Source organism: Zingiber officinale, chromosome 1A (genome assembly GCF_018446385.1).
Source record: "Zingiber officinale cultivar Zhangliang chromosome 1A, Zo_v1.1, whole genome shotgun sequence".
Taxonomy (NCBI): Eukaryota; Viridiplantae; Streptophyta; class Magnoliopsida; order Zingiberales; family Zingiberaceae; genus Zingiber; species Zingiber officinale.
The window spans coordinates 86193666-86221308 of record NC_055987.1 but is presented as its reverse complement, the minus strand read 5'-3'; the positions used below and the strand labels follow the sequence as shown (position 1 = coordinate 86221308).

At 40.8% G+C, this 27643-nt stretch overlaps 1 protein-coding gene across 1 annotated transcript in view; it reads right to left on the bottom strand.

Annotated features, from left to right (window-relative positions):
• Window positions 1–14259: 14259 nt before the first annotated feature.
• Window positions 14260–27643, bottom strand: part of LOC122026611 (protein SUPPRESSOR OF GENE SILENCING 3 homolog) — a 47474-nt gene continuing 34090 nt past the window's right edge. Inside the window, exons 4-6 of the mRNA XM_042585348.1 lie at window positions 15361–15605; window positions 15028–15185; window positions 14260–14614 (exon numbers count right to left, since the gene is read on the bottom strand). Of these exons, the coding sequence (XP_042441282.1) occupies window positions 14389–14614; window positions 15028–15185; window positions 15361–15605 (629 nt within the window). The 3' untranslated portion in view covers window positions 14260–14388. The remainder of the gene's footprint in view (window positions 14615–15027; window positions 15186–15360; window positions 15606–27643) is intronic.

The window sequence follows — 27643 nt, the reverse complement described above, 5'->3', positions numbered from 1 at the left end:
ACTCCTTTGAAGAGCTAAATGTGCCTAATGGTGGAAATATCATTTTTAATCTTAAGTGGCACAATTTGAGGAAAACCTAGAGAAATACCATAATTGGAATTTTGGTTTTCTTAGGGATATATGGGCAATCTAGGGTTAGATTTTAAGTTAGCTAAGGCTAAGGATACTTAGATAGGGATTTAGGTATTTTATTTGTGCTAACTTGCCATGATTGGTTGCCATATGCCATGCCATGACATCATATTTATTTTATTATCATTTGAAATGTCATGATAATGCTTAGGTTATCTATATGTCATGTGTTAGTTTCGTTTCAAACTTTATGCCATGACATCATGACATTGGCACATGTTTTCATTGATGATACCATTTTATGCCATGTCATCATCTCTTGCATTAGTAATCAATTGAATTGATTTAAGGATGAAAAACACACTTTGATATTGAGATCAAATTTGTGTTTAGAAAATACATGAGACCTTAGTCTAAGATACCTAAACCCATATCTCACATCAAAATTGACTTGGATGTGTGTTGATACACTTTAAATGTGTGTGAGATATTAGGATCATGAGTTAGGATCAAGGTGCATAGTTCTTGTACCTAGATGACCCTAATTCAAGAAATTGAGGATCATAGGGAAAGCTTGTGTACAAGTCATGTACATCTAGCCCTAAGATTATGGTCCTAAATTCAAATGGTTTTAAAAGCATTTTAAAATTGATTTGAAAAACCTTGATGAAGCTTTCCTAGTGATAGCATTCATCATTGAACATTGTGATACAAAGTTGAGTTAAACTTGAACTATTTCAAAGTTTTTGAACTTTGTATCAAGATTGAAAAATGGAAGTTATTTTCATAGAAAACTATTTTCCTTGATAGTATATGTTATGAGGAGTGTATCCTCAAAGTTTCATAATTTTGAAATTTTCCGGAATTGTTTATGGGTTTCTGAATTTCGGGTAAAAGAAATTCAGTAATTCTGATAAGGGATCTTGGGTCGGTCACTGGACCGATCCAGGGAAGTGTGGATCGGTCCGGAGACCGATCCAGTAAGAGGCAGTGAGGCAGTCCGATCCCAGTGAATGTGGATCGGTCTGGGGACCGATCCAATGGGATCCTGATCGGTCTGGTGACCGATCAGGGCGTGCCAAAAGCTGAATTTCAACTGTATATCTGAAATTCCGGCTGTGAAAGTTTGTGGTTTAGGTTTCTAAGGGTTTGAAACTCTCCAAGACATTGTTGGTGCAATGGTCAAGGGGGAGTTGACCTTTAGGGGGAGTTTTACCTAATTGTCAAGAGGGAGTTGACTTTTAGGAGGAGTTTTTACTCCTTAAGACTTTTGAGGATTAGTGATATGGGGTTATCACTAAGTTGATTGTTGAGTTTAGTATCAAGGGGGAAATTAAGAGTTTCAATGAAAGGTATGGGACTTTCATTAGGAAGAAACTCTTGACCTTGATTCTCTCTTTTTGATGTGTGTCAAAAGGGGAGAATGGAGAACGTTTAGGTATGTTAAGGTAAACTTGATTATGAGTTTGTCAAACATCAAAGATTGTTGGTGCAACCTTAGGTCAAGGTTGACCTGGTTGACCCGACTCGAGTTGACGTGACTCGAGTTGTATTTTGATGTTTGACTTGGGAAAATTATCGGTGCAACCTTAGGTCAAGGTTGACCTAGTTGTGTTGCATGTTGATGTTTGACACTCGTGAGAGAGTTCTATTCTTGATGTGGGACAAGAATAGATGTTTGGGAGATTATTGGTGCAACCGTAGGTCAAAGTTGACCTGGTTGACCTGATTTGGGAAAAGTCCAAGTATGAAGACTTGGCACGGAAAAGTCCAAGCAGGGAGCTTGGCACTGGAAAAGTCCAAGTATGGAGACTTGGCACTGGAAAAGTCCAAGCAGGGAGCTTGGCACGTGAAAAGTCCAAGTATGGAGACTTGGCACGGGGAAAGTCCAAACAGGGAGTTTGGCACGGAAAAGTCCCAGTGAGGAAGCCAGGTGAAATCCTGGTGAGTGAATCCAGGTGAAAATCCTAGTGAGTGAAACTAGGTGAAGGTGAAAGTCACGGTGAGTGAAGCCGGGCATTGGGAAAATCCCGGTGAGTGAAGCGGTGAAAATCCTAGTGAGTGAAGCTAGGTGAATGGGAAAGTCCTAACTCGGGATGTTAGGCGGTGTGGAAAGTCCCGTGAGTGAAGCGAGGCGGTGGGAAAGTCACGTGAGTGAAGCGAGCGGTGAGAAAGTCCTAGCGGGATGTTAGGCGGTGGAAATCTGGTGAGTGAAGCGGTGAAAGTCCCGTGAGTGAAGCAGCGAGGAAAATCCGGATGGATCGGGGATGATCGGACTTCTGGTGTTGGAAAGTCCAAGTAGGTCAAAGGAATTGACCGACACTTGGCGAGGAGTTAGCAGGTCAAGGAGTGACCGGATGCTAGGGATGAAGTACCAATAGGTCAAGGTTGACCGGATATTGGTTTGAAGTCTTGGGACTTGGTTTGGGCAAAACCAAGCTCGGATCGGTCACCGGACCGATCGGTGATACCTGCTTGCTACGATCGGTGCGGTGACCGATCGTCGAAAAGCGGTGATCGGTCCACGGACCGTCGGGCCATCTGATCGATGCGGGACCGTCGAGAGCGATGTCGCGAAGCACGGCGAGTTGGGATCGGTGCATGGACCGATCCGGATGTGATCGGTCCGACCGATCGAATGAAGGTTACGTGCGGCTCGATGGGGACCGATCGGCCTGACTGATCGGTCCGTAGCCGATCGAGTTCTGACATAGCGGCTAGTTTCTTCATTGTTTCTTCTTGGCGGTATAAAGGTGAGGGCTTCTGAGTTTCTTCTTCTTCCTTGGAAGTTTTCTCTGCTGACTGCTTCTCTTCTTCTTGAGCTTTGTTGAGCTCGTTGGGTGCTAAAGCTTCGCGTGAGCTTCTTCCTGTTCTTGGTTTTCTAGCTAGGCTTGGATCCGAGAAGTTGCTGCTTCCCCAGGGTTCCTGCTGACTTCAAGAAGGCAAGCAAGTGTAGTTTACATTTCTGTTCTTGTTTTCTTGTTCCTATTTGTACTCCTATTGCTGTTGCAAATATTGTGGCGAGGTTTCTCCACCCACAAGGAGTATATTGTATTAGCCGGTTCTCCGGGGACTCATCCACCGACGGATTGATAGGGCTCGTCCACCTTACGGACACGCCGAGGAGTAGGAGTATCATCTCCGAACCTCGTACATCGCTGTGTTAAGGTTTGATTTTCTTCTCCTTTCGTTTCTATTTGTATTTCCGCTGCACTAACCTAATCGTAGGAAGAAACGCGATCGATTTGGGGCGGCTATTCACACCCCCCCTCTCTAGCCGAGTACGAAGGATCCTAACAAGTATTGTAGGATCGAAAAGAATTTAGATATCTCCACAATAGCATGATATTGTCCACTTTGGGCCTAAGCCCTCATGGTTTTGCTCTTGGGCTCTCCCCAAAAGGCCTCATGCCAATGGAGATATCTTTCTCTTATAAACCCATGATCTTTTCCATGTGTTTTCAATATGGGACTATGTTTGCAACCTTGCAACCCCAACAATCCCCCCCTCAAACAAAGGACCATGGGCTTCCCACGTCCGATCCTTGACCCACCAGGTCTTCCTGCCCCTCGGTCTACCCGACCTACTAGGACTTCCTGCCCCTCGGTCCACCCGACCTACTAGGACTTCCTTGCCTAGCCGCAACTAGGACTTCCTGCCCCTCGGTCCACCCGACCTACAAGGACTTCCTGCCTGGTGTCTGGTCCTCTTGATCCGAACATAGGAGCCTCCACTTTCTTTGTTCGAGGTCAATATTGTACTCACATGGTTCAATCAGACCATAGCTCTTGTGCACAGTCAGTGGTTAAACCTTCTGGCAGTCCGGGCTCTGATACCAATTGTAGGATCGAAAAGAATTTAGATATCTCCACAATAGCATGATATTGTCCACTTTGGGCCTAAGCCCTCATGGTTTTGCTCTTGGGCTCTCCCCAAAAGGCCTCATGCCAATGGAGATATCTTTCTCTTATAAACCCATGATCTTTTCCATGTGTTTTCAATATGGGACTATGTTTGCAACCTTGCAACCCCAACATGAAGGTGGGTATAGTACTCTATAACTAAGAGGCTACGATAGGGACCGAGAAGAGAAATTCGTTTTGGTCTCCCGATAAAATTAAGCATCCCGTGTTCGCCCCGAACACACAACTTAATTTTATCAATAATAATTCATTCCACTAGAGAACTATTATTGAACTATCGCACCAATCCCAAATTACATTTTTCGGCTCCTTCTTATTATGAGTGTGTTAGTCTCCCTGTGTTTAAGATGTCGAATGTCCACTAATTAAGTGAGTTACTGACAACTCATTTAATTAATATCTTAGTCCAAGAGTAGTACCACTCAACCTTATCATCATGTCGGACTAAGTCCACCTGCAGGGTTTAACATGACAATCCTTATGAGCTCCTCTTGGGGACATTATCAACCTAGATCACTATGACACAGTTTCCTTCTATAATCAACAACACACACTATAAGTGATATCATTTCCCAACTTATCGGGCTTATTGATTTATCGAACTAAATCTCACCCATTGATAAATTAAAGAAATAAATATCAAATATATGTGCTTGTTATTATATTAGGATTAAGAGCACACACTTCCATAATAACTGAGGTTTTGTTCCTTTATAAAGTCAGTATAAAAGAAACGACCTCTGATGGTCCTACTCAATACACTCTAAGTGTACTAGTGTAATTATATAGTTAAGATAAACTAATACCTAATTACACTACGACCTTCCAATGGTTTGTTCCTTTCCATTTTGGTCGTGAGCTACTGTTTATAATTTATAAGGTACTGATAACATTATCTTCTGTATGTGACACCACATACTATGTTATCTACAATATAAATTAATTGAACAACTACAAACAAATGTAGATAATTTGACCAAATGTGATTCTTTATTCAAAATAAATGTTTACAAAAGCTTAGGCTTTCAGTATACACTCTAACAGATGGATCCTCTTCTTCTAATTCAAAGAAGAGATAATGTTGACAAAGTGGCGGCGGTGAACAAAACACGCTTCATAATCCTAAAATGTGGTGGAGAATCCGAACTTTTCCTAATCTGTTTGAGTTCGAGGGAATGCCATCGGAAATGGAATGGATTCTCTTCCTCTCTAATCCGAGAAGGAGAGGTGGAGATGCTTGTGAAGTGGGGGATGTGATTCGTCGGAGATTCCTCAGAGCTAGAGTGGACTCTCCTCTCTAATTCGAGAAGGAGAGGTGGAGATTATCACCCTTCCTCCTAATTAGGAGGAAAGGAGGTGGAGATGATGGCTAGGCTTGATGAAGGTTGAAGGAGATGATTCTAAAGAGATTCTCTTGCCCTAGATCTGAACTTGGCCTAAATACTGTCTTGAAATGACCAACGACAAGGTTGGCACTGTTGTGCTCCTTGTCAAGTCCAAGTCATGTCGGCCAAGATGATGATCTCCCGTACATTCTTCCATCTCACCCAGTCGTGCCCTTCGGGACAGCCAGGGCATGATGGAAACCGAGGGTAGTAGCATGGTTGTGCCTAAGGGCATGACCAAGCCATGTTGAACTTTACAGTTAGAGCTTCCAAGTGTGCTTCATGTGAGACACAGTCAGGCTATGTCAAGGAACACATATGACTAGGCCATGTTGGCTTCTGTAATGAGCTTCAACTCCTCTTTGAACTCTAATTTAGCTCTCTTTTGATCTCCTACAAGATAAAGTTCAAATCTTAGTAAATAATGCTCTAAATGTAGGAGAATTACAATGAAGCTCCAAATTAACTCTTGCACTCAAAACATGATAGGAATGACAATTTAATCATATGAGATGAGTAAAAACATCAAATATGAGAGTGAAATAATATGTCAAAAATGGTTGTTATCAGTGACCTTGGTGTTTGGACGACTGGAGCAGCTTCCAGGAGACCAAAGTAAGCTTAATTCAACAATTATTATTTGAGAAGGCGTTAATGGAAAGATTCAATTGAAACTCATGCCCACTTGGCTAAAACTCAAACTTGAGTCTGACTCAAGATGAAACAAGACATATGACAGTCAAATTGGATGAGTTAAAAGAATTGCATCAAACATGTTGCAATTAACAAAGAGATCGAGTTTAACTCCTTTTATGCTGAAGCCAAAAGGATTTCTTACTTGCACTAATTCAATTGTAACCAAAGTGTTGGTTGCTACTCGGAAAACCTAGAGGTTCCACTGTACAAAAAATTTGTACAAAGGTCTGAACCTTTTCCTAGCTACCATGTGTTCTTTTAAATTAAATTTTGGATCGCCTGCGGAACTTAACACGTTTGATCCAAAACTTAATCTATTCGTTCTTTTAGGTTTTGACTTGGGTCTCCTGCGGAACTTAACACGTTCGACCCAAATCACCTTAAGTTATTAATTCCATTAAATATTAATTTCCATAATTGGTTCCCAGTACTGACGTGGCGAGGCACATGGCCTTCTTGGATATGGGAGCAACCACCACCGACTAGACAAAACCTTTTATGGAAATCTAATATTTAATTTCCTAAAATAACTTTAGGTTAACCGAAAAGAACAATCAAATCACAAGGAAAAATAAAACAAAAGAACACAACTTCGAAAAATATATTCGAAATACTAGAACGTAAGCCTCTTGTATTTGGTATTATTTCCAAAAATAACTAGTATGATGCGGAAAGAAAAATTACTAGTTATACCTTTTAGAAAGACCTCTTGATCTTCTACCGTATTCCTCTTCTAACCTCGGATGTTGTGTGGGCAACGATCTTCCGAGATGAGAACCACCAAGCACCTTCTTCTTCCTTACAAGTTTCGGCCACCACAATTCTCCAAGAGAAGTAGAGGTCCGGCCACCACCACCAAGCTCCAAGGGATACAAGAAACAAAACCACCTTTCTCTCCTTCTTCTCCTAGCTAGAACCGGCCACCATCAAGAGCTCCAAGAGAGGTTGCCGCCGGCCATAAGAAGAAGAGAAGAGGAAGAAGCTAGGGCCGGCCACCAAGGAGGAAAAGAGAGGAGAAGAATAATAGAGTTGATCACCCATGAAGGCACCTCTACCCCCTCTTTTATAATCCTTGGTCTTGACAAATAAGGAAATTTTAATAAAAAAATTCCTTAATTCTTTTGTCATAAAAAAGAAAAATTATTTTAATTAAAAACAATTTTCTTCTTTTAAATTTACATGGCCGGCCACCATCAAGCTATACACAAGGAGAGTTTTAATTAATTAAAACTTCCTAATTTGTCTCCAGAAATTTATAAAAAATTTCTCCAATAATTTTCCCTTCATGGTGGTTAATAAAAAGGAAATTTTATAAATTAAAATTCTTCTTTTAAACATGTGGATAATTTCCAAAAGGAAAGTTATCTCTAAAAATTAAAATCTCTTTTCAATCTACAAATAAGGAAAGATATCAAATCTTTTCTTAATCTTTTGTAGAAACTAATAAAAGAGAATATTTAATTTTTAAACTTCTCTTTTAAATTATTATCATGGTTAAAAAGGAAAGTTTGTCTTAAAAATAAAATCTCCTTTTAATCTACAAATAAGGAAAGATTTCAAATCTTTTCTTAATCTTTTGTAGAAAGCTTTAAAAGGAAAGATTTAATTTTTAAACTCTCTTTTAAAACTATGATATCCACATAAGAAATAATTTTAAAAAATCCTTTTTAATATGATGTGGCCGGCCACCTAAACTTGGGCTCCAAGCTATTGGCCGGCCACCTTAAGGCCAACCTTTAGGCTTTGCCGGCCCTAAGCTTGAGCTTCAAGCTTAGCTTGGCTGACCCCTATTGGTTGGGTAAGAAGGTGGGTATATGGTGGGTATAAATCTCTATATACAAGAGGCTACGATAGGGACCGAGAGGAGGAATTAGTTTTGGTCTCCCGATGAAATTAAGCTTCCCGTGTTCGCCCCGAACACACAACTTAATTTCATCAATAATAATTCATTCCACTAAAGAACTATTATTGAACTACCGCACCAATCCCAAATTACATTTTGGGCTCCTTCTTATCATGAGTGTGTTAGTCTCCCTGTGTTTAAGATATCGAATGCCCACTAATTAAGTGAGTTACTGACAACTCATTTAATTAATATCTTAGTCCAAGAGTAGTACCACTCAACCTTATCATCATGTCGGACTAGGTCCACTGCAAGGGTTTAACATGACAATCCTTATGAGCTCCTCTTGAGGACATTATCAACCTAGTATCTCTAGGACACAGTTTCCTTCTATAATCAACAACACACACTATAAGTGATACCATTTCCCAACTTATCGGGCTTATTGATTCATCGAACTAAATCTCACCCATTGATAAATTAAAGAAATAAATATCAAATATATGTGCTTGTTATTATATTAGGATTAAGAGCACACACTTCCATAATAACTGAGGTCTTTGTTTCTTTATAAAACCAGTATAAAAGAAACGACCTCAAATGGTCCTACTCAATACACTCTAAGTGTACTAGTGTAATTATACAGTCAAGATAAACTGATACCTAATTACACTACGACCTTCTAATGGTTTGTTCCTTTCCATTTTGGTCGTGAGCTACTGTTTATAATTTATAAGGTACTGATAACATGATCTTTTGTGTGTGACACCACACACCATGTTATCTACAATATAAATTAATTGAACAACTACATTTATCATAAATATAGTCATTTGACCAATGTGATTCTTATTTCTAGATAAATGTTTATACCAAAAGCTAGGCTTTTAGTATACACTCTAACACAAAGGACATGTCCTTGGCATTGAGCTAAATGGGCAATCTTACAACCTTGGTTTTCACGCTCAACAAGTAATAAACTCACTTTGATTTATTGCTCAACATGCGATAAAATCCTCTCTAATCTTATGGTGAATGGTGATCGGGTGTAAACCTAGTTTGCGTATCGTGATACTTCCTTGGCACAAAACATAACTCAACGATTAGCTATGATCTTATCTGATTGCATTAACTAAGGATGGTTCTCGGGAATAAAGGCATCTTGGTCAGTACTATGATTGAACGACCATATCTTTGGCTTGGCATGATCAGAAGATTAAGGATGCGAGCTTCATGAGTTAAGTATTTCTTGAAAAATAAATCCACCTTTGGTCAACATTCTAATTAGGGCTATAAATGAATCGAATGTTTATGAACAAACTTGGTGTTCAGATTGGTAAAAGCTTGTTTATGTTCGTTCAATACACACAAGATCAATTAAATGAATAACTTGTTTAATTAAATGAATAAACTTAAACATATATGTGTTCAGCTTATTATCGTCCATGAACAATATTTGTGAACAACGTTCATGAACAATATTCGTGAACATTTATGAATAATGTTCATGAACCATGCTTATCAATAAAACTCTTATCAACTTGCTAAATAAATAAAGAAACTTTTAAAACAAATAAATAAATTTATATTATCAAGCTCAATAACTAATCAAATAAGCTTAAAATATAAAACTTTTAAATAATCAAACGAGCTTGAATTGAGAGTTCGATAACATTTAAACGAACCAAGCTCAAGCTCATAAAAAAAAAAAAGAAATCAAGCCAAACTTGAACAATCAGGCTCAACTCGGATTGGCTTAGCTCGATTACCTTATCAAACAAATTTGAACACTACAAAACATGGCTCGGTTTGGCTTGTTTATCGGCCTAATTTTGATTAGGTGGTCATGGCTTTGGTTTGACACAATTAGAAGACCAAGGGATGCATGCTTCTTGAGTCTAGCACTTCTCAAAGAACAAATGCACCTTGGTTAGCACTCCAATCTAACATCTAGCGAAATCAAAAGACTAAGGGATGTATGTTTTATAGATTGAGTAATTCGCAAGAACAAGTACAATCTTGTTCAACATCCGATTAGACAATCATAGCTTTGACTCGGTGACATTGGAAGACCAAGGAATGCATACTTTCTAGATACTTTCTAGATTGAGTACAATCTTGGTTAATATTCCGATCAGATGATTGTAACTTTGGCTTAGTGAAATCGGAAGACCAAGGGGTGCATGCTCTCTAGATCAAGTAATTCTTAAAAACAAATGTAATCTTGGTCAAACTTCTATCGAGCAATTATAAACTTTGGTTCAGTGCAATCAAAAGGTCAAATGAGGACGCATGGTTTTGAACAAGAACTGTGACTTTGTGCAATCCAAAGGTGTTACAACCTTTGCCTTTCATCGCAAAGAATATCCCTTCATTAATATTAAAGGAGATATGAAAAGTTGTTGATAAGATCCTTGAAGTGTTTAAAAAAACAAATAAATAAACACTAGAAATGTGGTTGAAAAATCAACTAACCAAATCATCTATAACAATCAAGAAGAGAATACAAGATATTGTTTGAGGAATGTCTCTTCAAGAAGAGCAACATTAGTCAACCGACTATCTTACTCAACTCAATTGCAAAATATGAAATTGTGAATTAGTGAGATGATAAATGTTATATTGATAAGTGTGAAATTATCTTAGAAATTATGGGACAAGTTATCCTCACGAAAAATCGCAAAATCCACTAAGATAGAGATGAAAACTCTCTATGAGTCATAGAAAGGTCATGAACCTTTCTAGATAGCTAATAAATGTGGGGATGAACCAATAAATGTAGGCGTATTTTGGATAAAATGTAAAAACCTAAATTGGGGTCTAAAGAGTTGAATGTATATAAATTTATAGATATGTGCCAATAGTTATAATACATTGTGGTAGCCAACAAGCTAAGAGAAGGGCACTAATGTGATATGATAAGTCTTGAAATATTTGTTGAAGACTTAATACCATAAAGTGGTAGATCTTTAGTGGTAAGATTTCTATTAAATATGGAGAATCATACATATTGAAGAGGTCTACCGAAAGATCTAATATATTGCATGTCTAGGGGAATGAGTGAAAACCCAATATAAGAATTAAGTAATGGTAACCCAACCATGTTAATTAGAGATCCTAATATCATGATTTAAAAGGGACAACTAAGTTATAAAGTTTGAGGCACCTAAAAATAATTATTATTTAAACTCATTCTCGGGGGGTGAAAAGTTGTTATCTGTAAAATGGGTATAGGGTGAGCAAAGACTCTTAATGATTCATATATTATATCGCGGAAAGTATAATTGGGGTATTGTAGGATACTCTTGATAGGAGATCACCTGTATAAGTGCAAAGTGAGGGGTCGCTTCAAAATTGTAAGCACTTATGAATTTCCAAACTTTGTCCATGGTAAAATTGGACATGATATAAAACCAGTAGAACCTTAGGGGGCTATAGTGTATATATGATTGTCTTGATTTTGACCGATAATTAAACAATTCAAGACATAATATTCATTGGACACCAGTCATATTCCACCAGCAAAGTTTCAAAGTCTTAAGCTACCTCTTTTTGATGCATTAGTTTCCACTAGAAACAACCGAACCAGGGGTGTGCTGGTTATGACGTTGTACCCTTTGACTGAGGTGTCAGGTTCGAGCACCCCCCTGCGCAGGCTCTTATCAATTAAGTGGTACCGTTCACCCAAAAATCCCTTCAGGGGTTTCTGATAAGGGGGCGTTTCGGCGGTGGTGTCGGTCACTATAAAAAGTTTACTCATACAGTTTTTACCCCGTGGGTCATCCGGGTTAGTATGTGGCGGAACTTGCCACAATGAGGCGGCAGGGTTGATCCTCGGGGTAGCTGGGGAATAAATCTCCTATCCTCGTATTATACCCTGTCCGCCACATGCCCGCTCGGATGTTGCGATTTACCTCCCCCGTGATGGTCTTGGGTCGGGTACGACGGGGGCACTTGCCACAATTAGTTTCCACTAGAACTCTTATTTGAGACGTAAAACTTATCCAAAATTTTCATGTAGGAGATTGTTAAAAAATTAATTTTTGTAACTAATAAATTGAATATATACATGGATGACTATTTCACATGTAGATCATTGTCAACTAATTTATTGACTAAATGAGAAATTAATATCTAAGATTATTCAAATAATGAAGGGTTAGTTTGTTATGATTCAACACAAATATAAGTTCGTGGATGTAAATACATAAGTGCTAACTCGAATATGCATGAATATCAATTTGTGTGGAGCTATTTATGGAATTATGAGAAATTGATCAAAATTAACTTTGCTAGAAAATTAATTAATTAATTAATTAAAAAAAATAATTGATTACTGATTAATTAAAAGATAATAATAGCCGATGAATTAATTAAATCAATTAATAGCTCAGCCTTAGGCATACACCTATTAGTTGGTTTTATTAATTTAATTAATTAATAGCTCACATATTGGTTCCTTCAGCCCTATAAATAGTCCCCCTTTCTCATTTTTTCTAGAATAACAAATAATAAGCACCACAAGCAACTTTAATTGTGAGTTTTCTGTCCCAACATGTGGTGCAATTGTAAAGTGCTTTCATAGCTAATCAGACATTTACATATCAATTCCTAGCTATGGTACATTATGAAATTAATTCTCTCCCATGGGAAGACACTCCTAAAACGTTGATTATGGTGAGCGACAAGTTGTTTGTACTTTCAGATTTATCTTGGTAGCTGATAAGAAACTTTCATATAGTTTGACCGATCACCTCCATGATTAGTCTATTCGAAGAACTGGATACATAGATTATAAAAAAAAAAAGTTATGAGATTTCTTCTCCATCTTTCTTTTCCTCCCTTTTAATGAGTTCTAAGGTGTCAAAAGTTCATCAGGACTCAAAATTTACAGTGCTAATATTTAGAGTCGTAGGTTATTGTATTTTGAGAGGTGATTGCTAATAAATTGTAAACATCTAGGTAAGATAATATCGTCTTAAGGAATAAGGCCTAGCCTTCGCCTCTACTTTAAAATTTTTATCTGAAGAGATAAGCTTATCCAAAGGGGTGTGCCGATATCTGAAGGGATAACTCGATGATCAACACTATTAAGTCGATGACCACTAAGTTCAAGTTAATGACGATGATATCAAGAAAGGTACATCGAGAATATAAAAGGAATTAGATCTACATTATCGTATTGAAACTCCACTAGTTCTAATCGTCAACTTATCAATAAGTTGACTAACATGACCTAGGTTGTTGGATCAACATTGATAATTTCCAACAACAAAGTGTAGTCAACTATTGAATGTTGAAACTATAAAGTTGTTTAGTTAGATTTAGGATTTGAATGATCGATGAATGAGCATAGCCTGTGCAAGTCAAATATTGAATTGATCGGGACAAAATTTACCACAATGAACAATCGATAACCCTCTTAAAATAAGCAATGGAATAGGGAGGAAGATTCTAAATCATGTTACATGATAGTGTTAACGATTGTGCCATGCAGTTATTAATACTAAAGCTTGTATATCCTAGGCATTAGCAAAAGTTCTATAAATATGTATTTGTAAGACCTTTAAACATATATATATTATTTTGTAAATAATATTGAATGGAAACTCGGCACTATAATAAAATTATTATTATTTGACTTAGAAAGTACGGATTTGAAACTCAAAATAACCTCTTATAAAATAAAATTACGTATAATATAATAGATAGATGATAGTATAATAGATACTTTCTCATAATCCCACATTAATAGAACCTTCGTCCACCAAACTACTCTTTAAATAATATTAAATTTTGAACGTGCACAATGGTAAAAGAACGTTCCAACAAAGCTGGAGTATCTTTAAGAATTCATTAAAGAATGACCATATATAAGAGAGGTTCATTGTGCCCAGTTTCTCTCAGAAAAGGGTATTTTATCGCTTTTTCTTTCAAAAGTAATCTTTATATAGTCCAAAACTTCCATAAAAATAATTTAGCCAAGCATCACGAATTACTAGAAGAATGAGATGATAACAAATGTAAAAAACATTAAAAAAACTCTAAGATTAGATTCAAATTAAAAATGTAGTGACATAAGAGAGCTGCAACACGTGATGGAGCTGCTGCAAAAAGTACAAGAAATCACCTCAATTCTCGCATGCAAAATTGAACAAAGAGAAACTAGATTGATTCTTCAGAAATTCATGGAAACTCACCTCCGAAACCATGAGGATATTGCAAGTGGTGCAAAAGATCACACATTCAATCAAGGCAAGATTGAACCGATATAAAAGTAGAAAGAGAATGGTTACGCACTAGTTAAATTGTCAGATCAAATCTCTTCCTCTATTCTTAGAACTGTTTGTTAAGTTTTAAAGTCATGTGATCAGTAGTTGTTAACAGCTAAAGAATTTCTTTTGGTTTCTACATGTCAAAATTATGAAAATTCCTTCAGTATCATTCTGCTTCAACCCTTTTTTCCCCCTAAGAACTGCTTCTCGAAGCCTGGAAGGTAGCAGGGGAATACTTCTCCATCAGTTTGGTAAGAGCATCATCAAACTCCTTCTCCAGTTTAACTTCCTCCTCCAGATATCGTCGCCTGAGTTCAACCTTCTTCTCCTCATGGACCTTAATCAATTTATCTCTCTCAGCCTCAAATTCTTCAACTCCTTTTGCTTGGTTGTTAATGAACCTCGCAATCTCTTCCTTCCTGCAACCAAAACATTAAATAGACCTCAAGTAAAACCAAAGTTCTAAAGTTATTAAAAAAAACAAAAAGTTACATCCAAAAATACAAAAAAAAAATTAATTTGAAACAATAGAGAACATGTGATCAGAAAAGTGTATTAAAACATCATTGATCACCATCAGAAATGAATAGCACCAAGCATCACAAAATTGCAGATAAACATAGTAACAAAAGTGATTACGCTCACCCCAACCACACAAATAGTATAACCAATAAAGCCTCTTAACTTTTACTAGAGATTTCTTACTTTACAAGAAATTTTTGACTGTTGAAGCAACCAGTTTTCATCACTTAGTATAATATGTTTGATTAGAAAATCATTGATACTTGCAGAGATTTTCCATTTACTTAAACATGCAAAACAAAAGAAATACCTGAGCTTCTTCTCTTCAGTGGTTCCAGAATTTAAATCAGAATGCTTTGCCTTTGCACACTCCTCCTGCTGCAACTTCTCAAACAATCGCTCTTTCTCTTCAGTTGCACTGTGAATCTTGTCCATTTGTTCCTTGAAAAAGTGTTCTTGGTAATCCATCTGAAAATCATCAAAACAATAAGGTCATCTTAGGTTCCTAAGCTCGCAGAAAAGTAATAACACTTCCACTATCTTACAACATGATACCAAGTGCACAACTCTTAAAAACTTTAAATGAAAATTTTGAACACAATAAAAATGTAATACTTATGCAATAATAAAATAAAGAAACTACCTCTTCTTTGTTCTCTTGATGTTGGATCTTGGTCCTAAGTCTTACAATCCTGTTTTCTTCCATGGTCTCCCGCAACTTTTGGGTTAACATACCGAACGTTTCTTCAACAGTCTTGGATAGTTTCTCTTTCTTAACGAATTCGTTCTTCAGCCAAACTAGTTGCTGATTGTCCAAATTCATTTGTTTCATTGAGATTACAACCATTTCCTGATATGATTTCAATTCATATTTAAGTTGAGATTTACCTGCAAATATTTTGAAAATATTTTTAATCCACATAACACGAAGGACAGGCAAACAAATAAGGCAACTGCTCATTATCTGGTGGCCAAAAGCTGTATGTTTTAGAAGTTAGATTCAAGTAATCTACCTAAAATGAAACTAGCTTAAAATGTCAATCAAATAGAAGCAAGCCATATGTCGTTGATATGAACACATGGTTTCTCTTGCCAAAGCCAAGAAAAAAACATGAACATATGCGTGCAAGTGCATGACCAAGAATTTGAAGCTTCAAGGCTCTCTTGCAAGATAACCCAATAATTTTGCAATAAAAAATCCAGCTTAACATTCTTGGTTGAATTTTTCTTTGGAGCAAACTATCTCAAAGGTGAGAAAAATGCTTATATAAATTATTGAAATCTAGAACAGCACTCACAAGTAAAACTTTATTGAGCAATGCAATCCTTTGACATTCTTATTAACCCTCTGCAATCCTTTAATTGGTATACAGTGACTATTGGTGTGTAGTCGTGTAGACGTGTAGTGGCACGTTAATCTGCAGTCCCTAATTTCTTTCTATTTGCTACTGTGGCAGACTGGCAGTAATGCTGACTTGCTGAGTTGCTGTGGTGTAGTGATGTTATGTGTTTGGTAGTTTTGGTTATTGTTGTGTAATCTCTTTAAGTCTTATCTCTTATTGGTTAATTGTTTATGTTGTAGATTTGTAGTTTTGTAAGTTGTAGACCATAGATTAGAAATTAGAATCTGATAGAAATTAGAATCTGTTTTGTAAGTTGTAGAATCTGTTAATGTCAATGTTTAGTTTTGTAGTATATTTCAGGTATTCTAGTCTGTCTTTTCTTTAGTCTTGTTAATGTATCAGCTCTAAGCAACTTGTCGTTACTTCTTGTATAATTATCTTTTCTCTTTGTCGTTAATTGTTGTATGTATAATTATCTTTTCCCTTCTGTCGTTATTTGTTGTAGTGATCATTCTCTTTTCCCTTTGTTGGATTGACTCCTCAGGTCTTGTATTCACTCCTCAGGTCTTGGATTCACTTCTTCAGGTCTGGGCCATTAGTTATAATACGCTCGGTTCCAGTTATTTTGATTGTTCTAAAGCCTCATCCTCAACCCAGCTCTCTGCCTACGCTCCCTGATAGGATAGCCTAGTGGAAGGCTGCTTTGTCCTCGTTGAATGAGTGGGCTTGGAAAGTCGGAAAGCTGGAGTTTAGTTGAATCTCCTTCTTAGTTTCTTTTGTCGCTGGCAATATCTCACTCTTCTTTATCGCCAAAGTTTATCACTTATTAGTGATGTTTTTACATATTGATCAGTTTATCTGTTAATGTTATTTTATTTTTTTTTAAATTTTTTTATAGGCCCGTGGGTTGACCCGCCTAACCCGTAGCCCGCCTTGAATTGGGTTGGGTTGAAGATTTTGTAGTCCGCCGAGATGGTGGGTTGGCCAGCCCCGCCCCACCAAATGTTGGGTTTTTGGTGGGTTGACCCGCCCCGCCACGGGTCATCCCGTTTGACAGCTCTAACGACTATACTCGCCCCAGCGCCCCTATCAGCCTGTCTCATAGCCAATACGGAGGAGGTAAATCACGGGTGACTACTAGCCTTTGAAATAGTGACTGGCGCATAAGGAAGGGGAACTAGAGTACTTACCCTCATTGATCAGACACTTTTTTCGTTTTCAATATAATGTTAAATAATTTTGTAAGTCATTCAATACCTTATTTCCCTATACACTTCCATACCTCTATCGGAATATCATCTAGTCCAACGACTTTTCTACATCTCATTTAAAGTTTGTTCTACTTTTGAAGTTTGAATTCTACGATAAAAATTTAAATTTCTATACTCATTTGACCTACTTAAATTATCTAAGTTAAGTTGGTCACCTAAATCTTCATTAAAAAATTGATGAAAATACGTCTTCCACCGCTCTTTTATTACTCCATCGTTTACTAGTGTACCCTATTACATTCATCTTTAATACATTTTCTTTGGATAAAATCTTTTGTCTTTCTTTCTCTCACTTAGGCTATTCTATAAATGTCTCTTTCCTCTTCTTTTGTATTCAATTTTTAATATAATCGTTCAAAAATTTTATTTTTTACTTCATTCACTACTTTCTTAGTCTCTTTTTGGACTATTATATATTTTTTTAAAAAAAAAACATTCTTACAAATATATAATTTCTTATAAGTTATTCAATTTTCCTTCATTTTCTCTTATACTTTCTCATTCCACCACCAATGGTGGCAAAAGACGACTACGCTAGCCCTCACCGCCCCCGTCAACCCGTCCTAGGGCCAACACAGAAGAGGTAAATCACGTGTGGATACTAGCCTTTGGAATAGTGACTAGCGCATGAGGGAGGCATTTACCTCGGCTATGCCGAGATTCAAACCCCAAAACTCATAGTGGCAGCACCTCATGCGCTAGCCACTAGACCGTCCCGAGGGGACACTCTCATTCCACCACTAAGATTCCTTACTTAGTGGTGCATGTCATATTAGACCACCATATATTTTCAACTTTGATATCATTTTATCTCATGTCATATTAGAGTCACTATATATTTCATCTAATGCTTATACTCTTGCCTTCTCCTTAAATATATTTTAATTTTCATCTTTTAACTTCCACCACTTAATTTTAGGAGTCATATATATTTTCTTTCTATTGAAACTATGCTTGAGACGTATATCCAACACTACTAATCTATATTTGAATAGTTAAGTTTTGTCCAGAAATGACCTTATAATATTCTTTTGAATGTGACAAAGTATTCTTCTCTTTTCTTAAAAAACGTATTAATTAATATAAGGTCATATGCTATCGTAAAATCTAATATAGTTTTCCCTTCTTTATTTCTCATTCCAAACTCATAGCTCCATGTACCCTCTTATATTTTCTCATTTTTCATTCGGACATGCTCATTTAGATCACCTCATATTAAAATCATTTCATTTGGCGGAATATTTTGTAATACTTCATCTAAGTCATCCTAAAACCTTGATTTGGTATCTTCATCTAATCCTACTTACAATGTATATACGCTAATTATATTAAGAATTTCTTTCGCCACTATTATCTCAAGGGCTATAATTTTATCTTCTTTTCTAATTACTCCTACAACTTCATCCTTTAACGAACTATGTACAATAATTTCTACTTCATTTCTTGCTTTAATTTTTCCTGTGTACTATAACTTAAAACATGAATTCTCTATCATCTTTGCCTTCTCGCCTACCCATTCTCTTATAAAAAAAAATCTTAGACTATTAGTATTTTGTCTCTTATACACACAAAATATTAATTTTTCTCCTAATCATCGTATCTACTACCTCCATTGATTTACCAGTTAGGGTTCCTATATTCCACATTCCAACTCTTAGACTATTAGTTTTTCTATCATATTTATTCTTATACAACTTATAATGTAAAAACTCTTTCTTATTTAACATTACACCCAAGTTCTCATGGAGATGGAGGGGTCCTTGCCGATACGTTCCAGTCGGACCCTACAATGCGAACTCTTACATATTTAGTACTACACCCGAGTTGTAGAGATGTAGCGGTCTTTGTTGAGATATTACAATCGGACCCTAAACGTGTTCCTTCTAGGGAAGGACCTAACATTAGCACAATAATTTAATGAATTCGTTCATTGAATATTTGTCATAGTTTTAATGTTGGTTGGCAACCTAACGCAATGAAGAAATCCAGCTATGACGATTGATAAAAGAAAAAAAAGGCAATGAAGCCTGAGTAAAAGGTAAATATTCAACTATGAAAGCCCGTAAAAAGGATCCTAAAAAATTAAAGAAAAAATCAACAATGAAGACCAAGCAAAAGAACAAAAAAAGAAGAAATCAAGGCCGGTAAAAAGAATATGAGAAAAGTTGACAATGAAGGTCAAGCAAGATAAATTGTCGATGATGGAGTATAGAGAAAGGAATCCAACTATAAGGACAGGTAAAAAAATTTGAAGGACGATAGGAATCCAACTTCGAAAGCCAGTAGAAGAAATCCAACTATAAAAGCTAGTAAAAGGAAATATAAAACTAAGAATGGATGAGAATAAGAAATTAATGGTGGTGGTGAGTTAATTATTGGAATATGAAAGAGCAATTTTTCCTTGTAATTGATCACTCCTGCAAAAGATGAAGAGATAAAGGATGCAATAGAGAAATAAAAGGAAAGGAAAGTGAATCTGTCCGAGCGCTGAGTCGACGGACGCTGGGGACGTGGCACGCTCCGCTGTCTCCGACTAGTGGTGTAGCTTTCTGGCGAATCCTGCAAAGAAGCCGAGCCGGGAGGGGTTTCCCGGCGACGGCCCTCCGACGCTCAAGTCAGGCGGGGAATAACAAAGAGGTGGCTTCAGAGATTCAGACCAGCCTACCTCCGGTGAAGAAATGGGACCTTATATAGACCTCTCGAAGCATACCTTAACGAGCACCAATGTCGGAAAAGTACCTCTGGCGCCATTCTGCAATCGTCCGAGCATATCCCGTATGATCCTATGTACGGCTCGGCCGCCAACTCTGCTGCTTGTCGGCGGCAGGTGTCTCAAGGATGATGTTATCCCTGTCTCCTTTGTCCTCTTGCGTTCCCTGTCTGTTCCAGGGCCGAGCAGGTAGGCCGCTCAGCAGGCATATTACTTCTGCATCGGTCATATGCTCGGATGAAACTGCTCCTGCCTGTGTTGCCTTGTGCACCGGACGAACGGGCATCCCGCTCGGCCTTGAAACCCTTTTTACATACGAGCATCGGAAACCCGACCCCCAGTCGGGTTGTCTTCCTTCGGTTCGGGGGATTCACGGTCGGTCGGCCATGGCAAGCTCCGGTCGGTCGGCATGCTTCGTCCGGTCGGCCAGTCTCCGGGTTGAATCTCTAGACCTTTGACCTCCACGTGTCGTTGACCTTCCGCCAGCGAGGGTCCCCCGTCTTTATCACCGGATCACATGCCTCCCTTTCAAGTCTAGTCGAAGGAGGCCCTAAGTCCGACTGACTGGACTATGAGTTCGGTCGAACGACATTCACTTTGCCGCTCCTAAAAGTGTATTTCTGATCGGCTATAGGAGGCCCTTTCGGCCGACCGGCGAGTTGATGGCTATGCCTTGCAGATTTTGATCTCCATTCGCTGCTTGTTGCGCTACTGTTTTGGGGGCGGTCGGAGTCGTCGGGTCTCCTCGGAATTCGTGTCAATCCTCATTAAGTTGCCCACGCGCGAGTAATGGCGCTCATTAAATGCCGCCCAATTGCTAATCGCCACCTGGCAAGTCCGCCGTCATCGTACGGCGAGGGCATCAGCTTCGATTTGATAGGCATTGATTCAAATCCGACGGTCCGATGTCATCGCTCCTCCCGATGACCTGGATCGGACGGTTGTGGTGAACTGAAGCCGGGGTTTATGAAGCGCCGACGCTGCCCCTCCTTCCATCGTTCTTGCCTTCGCGTTTTTGGTGCTTCCTCTCGCGACCATCTTCCCGACGTTCGCTTGCCTCGGTGCTCCGATGAACTTTCGACCTTCTCCTTCACGCTTTGCTCTCAGTAAGCCTTCTCCTATCTCTATTTTCTTCCGTTTTCTCCCTTCTGGTAGTCTTTGCCTTCGTTCAATGTAGTTTCAGTCTCCTCCGTCAACCCTTTTGTTTTCCTTTCCTCAGTCCTTCCTTCCTCGTTACTGTTCCGGCGATGGCTAGCACCTCGCAGTCTTCTGATCCTCCTCCTGGCCTATGGTATATGACCATAGTTAGCCGGTTCGACGAAACTGACGCGGGACGCTTCCTTAACGAATTTGAACGGCCTCCTGACCATAGACTAGTTTTAGCCACCTCTTCCGATCGGCCCCATAATCCGCCGATCGGCACTGTTTGCTTCTTCCGCGACCAATTCGTGGCCGGTCTGCGCTTCCCTCTACACTCTTTTATCCGGGAGGTTTGTAATTATTTCCGTATCCCGCTCGGCCAACTTGTCCCCAACTCTTTTAGGTTGCTGTGCGGCATAGTAATCCTTTTCAAGCTGCACGACATTCCCCTAGTCCCCAAAGTCTTCCATTACTTTTACTATCCCAAACAGTCCGAGTGGGGTACTTTCCTCTTCCAGTCGCGGATCGGCCTCGTCTTCTTCGATAAGATGCCTACCTCAAACAAACACTGGAAGGAAAACTATTTTTACCTTCGCTTTCCCGAACTGCCGTCCTTTCGCACCCAATGGCAGACCACCGTGCCAAGCCCGCCTGACCTCGGTAAATACAAGAGCCAGCCGGACTATCTTTATGCATCCAATCTACTGGCCGGCCAGAGGTTCAGTATCGATAAACTACTTCACGAGGGAGTGTTGTACATATTCGGCTTGAGCCCGATCCGAACGCAGCTCCCGAGCAGCATGGGTAAGCACTTTCCTTGTCCTTTTTCCTTTTGGTCTAACTGATTTATTCTTCTGTTACGCAGCTGACATCATGTGGCGCGCCAATGTTGCTGATCGGCTGAAGTTGAAGGCTGCCGAAATTGAGGCGGTGGCAGCCAAGGAGATGGCCGATCGAGGCATCGCGCCGGTCGGCTCGCATGAGGGCGAAAGTGGAGGAACTCCAACTGAGGCCCGAGAGTCTGCCGCTCAGGTCACTGCAACTGGAGCGGCCGGGGATGCTATCTCTTCGGCCGGTCAGCAGCCTACGTCAGAGGACGCAGAGCGGTCGGCAGGCGATTCCCCACTGAGCCCCCTTAGAGGCAATCAATCCGCTACCCGCCGCACATGAGGCCATCTCGTCTGATCGGACTCCCTCCCAGCTCGACCAGCCAGCAGCTTCGATTGGGCCGCCACCCGTTAGTTCTGTGCCCCGAGTCCGCCTTCGACTCAAGCGCTCGGACATTATTTCTGCACCTCTCGGCGAGTCATCCAGTCGAGCCGTATCTTCCCAAACCGATCCGAGCGGTCGTCGCATGATCAAGTTCGTCCTCCGTCTTCCCACCGAGGAGTTCCTTTTGGCGACGGATCAGCCCACTGCTCCCGAGCATCAAGTTACCATCCGAGGGCCGCTCGCCAAGACGTGGAAAGATGCGAGGGCTCGAGTTGCCCTGATGACTCCCGGTCAGTTAGGGGACAGTCATATGCAGCAAGCCACCGGGGTATGTGTAAAATACTGAAAATAGGCGAATATTAATAAGGGAATTTTTCGGAATTTTTGGAAATTTTTCGGGAATTTTTCGGAGCTCGTACGGACGAGTTAACGGGGATAAAAATGGGGTCGGAAAAACCTGTTTAGGTTACCCCATTTAAATGAGGAAAAGTTGAATTTTTCTTAATTCTTTTCCTTTATTTAATTTTCCTTTTTCCTTTATTTTTCGCCGGTTCCTCTGTTTCTCCTCCCCGAAAACCGCCCGCGCCCTCTTCCCTTCTTCTCTCACGCCGAAGCTCTAATCTCCCTGCCCTAGCCACCCGGCACCGCCCGACCGCCGACTACCGCAGTCTCCGCCGGCCATCCCGTGCCCTAGCCGAGCTTCCTCCTGCCGAGGCTACGCCCTAGCATCCTCTCCCGCCACCACAGCGAGCGCCGGACCCGATCCCTAGCAGCGTCGCCGCCACTCCGACCCGACGCCACTGTCGCCGGCGACGCACGCAGTGTAGCGAGCCCTGACGCTGATTTCCTCTCCTCCGACACCCTCTGCCCTCATCCAGCCGCGTGCCCTAGCCGGAAACCCACGACCACCATCTCTCTCCGGTGGCCACAGCTTTGCATTCCTCAGCCCTAGCCACTGCCTACTTCTTGAAGTGGTGCCGACGTCGACTTCTTCTCTGTGCCACTGTTTCCCTTTGTGCTACACTGCCCTTCCAGCGCTGGATCGCAGTCTCGGGTTGCTGTGAAGTGCAGACAGTGAGTAAGGTGATCAGACCCCCAAGGTGAGCTTTGATTTGGTCTTGCATGGTTGAGCATGTACACACTGTGAATTAGACGTTTGATTTGTCTAGGTGCTTATTTGAAAGGGCTGACTTGCTAGGCAACGGTTCCACCTCGCTCCGGATAGGATTATTGGCAGCAACTTCGTCTACTGTGCTGCAACAGCGAATCTTCTCCAGCTGTGATTTGAGGTGAAAATGTGTTTTATGTATGAATTGATACGTACCTAATTTGGTTATAGGATGATACATTGATGGCGGATTCTTGTTGTAGATTGAGTTGGTTTTAAATGAATCTAATGGAACGATTAGGGTTAAGACCATTAACCTTAGTCAATGGTTAGATTTAATTTTGGGTAGGCAATTGGTTATGTTAATTAGGGTTTTACCTGATTTAGTTCGTGGATTTTATTAAGCTATTTAAATTCATTTGAATTGTAGCTAAATAAAATATATCTATATGTTCGACACAGGACTTTGATTCGGGACGGTATCTCGACGAGTATCTTGATTACCGGATTTGACCACTTTATTGGACGCGGGTACTTTTGACTTATTGTCTTTGATATGCTTAGTAATGAAAATAATATGTTGCATTAATTGTGTTTCCTATTTGTTTCGGTTAATCACTGCCCAATACATGTTACCTGTTTGATTGATTGTTTGTTTGCATCTCGTATTGATCCTGTTCCTGATTTTTCATGCTCATGGGTAGTGATATAACCATGCTACACATGTTCGGGACCTAGGTTTGATACCTTATTTGATCAGTATACCTTGATATGAGTTATTCACTATGGTGCCCATTGTTATATGTCCAGAGGTTGGTTTAGTATATTACCATGCTTAGTGACATGCACCATTTGCATGATCGCATGCTGTGCGATAGGTTGCTCCATTATTGTTGAGCACTTTGCCAGTTTCATCACTGTTCGGTGCTCCGTTGTGGCCTCGTGGGTAGCGTGACCGCGTGGTAAGCGTCGGTTTGGCTCTTCGGTGCTCGGTTGATCCGCTCGGGGGTAGTGTGTGTGTGTAGCGTTAGAGATCCCTCCGTCATAACGTCTGGAGATGAGGCATTCGCTCCCATTTATGATTTGGTGTAGATGCGTGTGTACTCCGGACATCCGTCCTCTCGATCACTCATCAGGAGTAGTGATGCGAGTCGCGGTTGTCGCAGCTCTACCCACTCGGTCCCACTTTTGTTATGAGTTGGGTGGTGGCGTCGGGGTGACCGTGACATTGGCATCATATCGTGATGCATTTATTGTTGTGATTGTGTTTTGCGTTTATATCTGCGTATTGTTTGGATACCTATGTTTGGCGTCATCTGGTCTTCTATACCTTCGGTTGTTTGTCCTTATACCGGTCTGGTTAGTCTGATTCTCTCCTGTCTACTTCGGTTTGCATTTATCTTTATTTTTATCAGGAGACTGTACGCATGATTAGTGCTAGGTGTTATTTCTTTACTTTGCATATCAATTGTACCTGCTGAGTGTTGGACTCACCCCGCCTTCATTGTTATTTTCAGGTTGATGCTGTCCGGAGGGAGTTCCAGTCGCTAGTCCTCACTGCACGTAGTGCTAGATCCCTGCAGACCTCGAGGATTTATTTACCATTTGGTTTGGTTTTTTATTTGCTTATGTGTGTACTTGGTTATTTGGATACTTGGACATCGTATGTTTTTCTGTTAATATTGATGGATGTTCTATTCGATATGTTTTTACTACATGCCTGCCTGGACGGCAGAAGAGGTGAGTTTCGTCGGATTTGAGTTTTACGAGTGAGTGGAGTAGGGTGGATTTCGAGTCAGTGTAGTATTGTGATGTACTATTATAAACTGCGTGGTGAATGTTTTTATTTATTGTTATTATTCCAGCCGCCTGTGGCTAAGGTATATGAGATGTAGAAAAGTTTCAGATTGTCCACCGTACAAGGGAGATGCTGCCGAAATTTTCTCGAACAGGACTCCTCTGGGGCGTGACAGTATGTTTCTTAACACGCTATTACGATGACTTCACCAGGTTATTGACATTATCCCATCCGAACGCAGCAATGGGTGGAGAACATTGCGATTAGCAATCGTCTGGCTGTACTGGAGGAGGAGTTAAAGAAACTCCAAATTTCTGGAGGGGCGCCGGTTGAGGGGCCCTCGTATGCTACGCTTAGGTCCGAGCTGACCCAAATAGAAAAACTACTAGTGACCGAGCGGCATAAATCTTCCGGCCGGGAAACCAGGGTAGCTGGACTCGAAGTCCAACTCAAGTCCCATGACCACCAGATCACTGTAGCCACCAACAGAAAAAATAGGGTCGTTGCTGATCTGGACGCGATGAAGGTGCAGGTCCGAGCGCTGGAACAGCGCGTTACAGAATTGACCGACCTGCTATCTGCTGAGAAAGAGAGTCGATCTGCCACTGAAGCTAAACTGCAGGCAGATAAGGAAGAGCTCCAAGGGGCTCTTGACGCCTCCCGAGCGGCTCTAAAGGAATACCAGGACGGAGAAGCTGACCGCTTCAAGGTGATGAAACAGAACTACCTTCGATCGGACGCATTTGGTGATAAATTTAGCGATTGGCTAGTTCTGTCCTTCGAATGGGCTATCCGGGCGACAACTGTTAACCTGAAGGTCAAGGGTCATCTCACTAGGAGACCTCTATTCCCCCTCAAGACATGGCCGGCCTGCTGGAAGCTATTCCGGAGTCCATCTTCGAGCCCATAGAGTGAGGAGCGTTTATATTTCCTTGAGTAATGTTTTTTGTAACCCTTCTGATCGACTCTATGGGCCTGAATTTAATGAAGATATATCGTCTTTTTACTCTTTGTCAATACTTGTGTCCTCCGATCGGAGCGCAAACTATACTTGTCAATACTTGTCTCCCCCTTTTTCTTCTCGTTAATCGTTTCTCGTCTTGCCTTGCTTTCCAAAGGAATTTTTCACGAAGTATTCTTTATAACTAGGTCGCTCGCCTGAACACCCCCACTTCTTTAAATGGAATCCCCGTTAGAGGTTCACTAAGTACCTTTGGTAACTTGGTCGATCGGCCTCTCGACTCACGGGTCGACCCCTCCCTTTTTTTTGTTTTTTTTTCCGGCCGGAGGGTTTATAGTCGCTGGTTCGACTCCAAGATTTAACGTCGCTGCTCGACGGTCTTCCGACCGAAGGGTTTATAGTCGCCGGTTCGACTTTAGGGTTTAACGTCGGAGATCGACGGTCTTCAAGCCGGAGAGTTTATAGTCGCTGGTCGACTCTAGAGTTTAACGTCGCCGCTCGACGGTCTTCAAGCCGGGGGGTTTATAGTCGCCGGTTCGACTCTAGAGTTTAACGTCACCGCTCGACGGTCTTCAAGCCGGGGGGTTTATAGTTGCCGGTCCGATTCTAGAGTTTAACGTCTCCGCTCGACGGTCTTCAAGCCGGGGGGTTTATAGTCGCCGGTCCGACTCTAGAGTTTAACGTCGCCGCTTGACGATCTTCAAGCCGGGGGGTTTATAGTCGCCGGTTCGACTCTAGAGTTTAACGTCGCCGCTCGACGGTCTTCAATAATGAGATTATAGCACGGATAATATACGCCCGGTCGAACGGCACGGGGTCTTCGCCATCGAGCATATGGCTCGGATAATATACTCCCGGCCGAGCGGCCCTGGTCTTCGCCATCGAGCATATGGCTCGGATAATATACTCCCGGCCGAGCGGCACGGGGTCTTCGCCATCGAGCATTTGGCTTAGATAATCTACTCCCGGCCGAGCGGCCCGGGTCTTCGCCATCGAGCATATGGCTCGGATAATATACTCCCGGCCGAACGACACGGGGTCTTCGCCATCGAGCATTTGGCTTGGATAATATACTCCCGGCCGAACGGCACGGGGTCTTTACCACGCAATCTTGCAGCTACCCGCTCGGTGCGCAATGCTCATGCCTTTGTTTTGATCTTATAGCTTTGATTCCTGCAACCAAATGATACGTTCGCACGGAATATTCATGAAATACATTACATCAGCGCACCTTTCATCCAGCCCGATAGGGCTGGAGGTGGTTTGTGCTCCAGGGTCTCTCTAGCCGTCGTCCATCCTCATCCTCCAAATAGTAGGCTCCCGATCGGAGCTTCTCGACGACTTTGAAGGGTCCTGCCCAGGGCGCCTCCGACACCTCGTCGG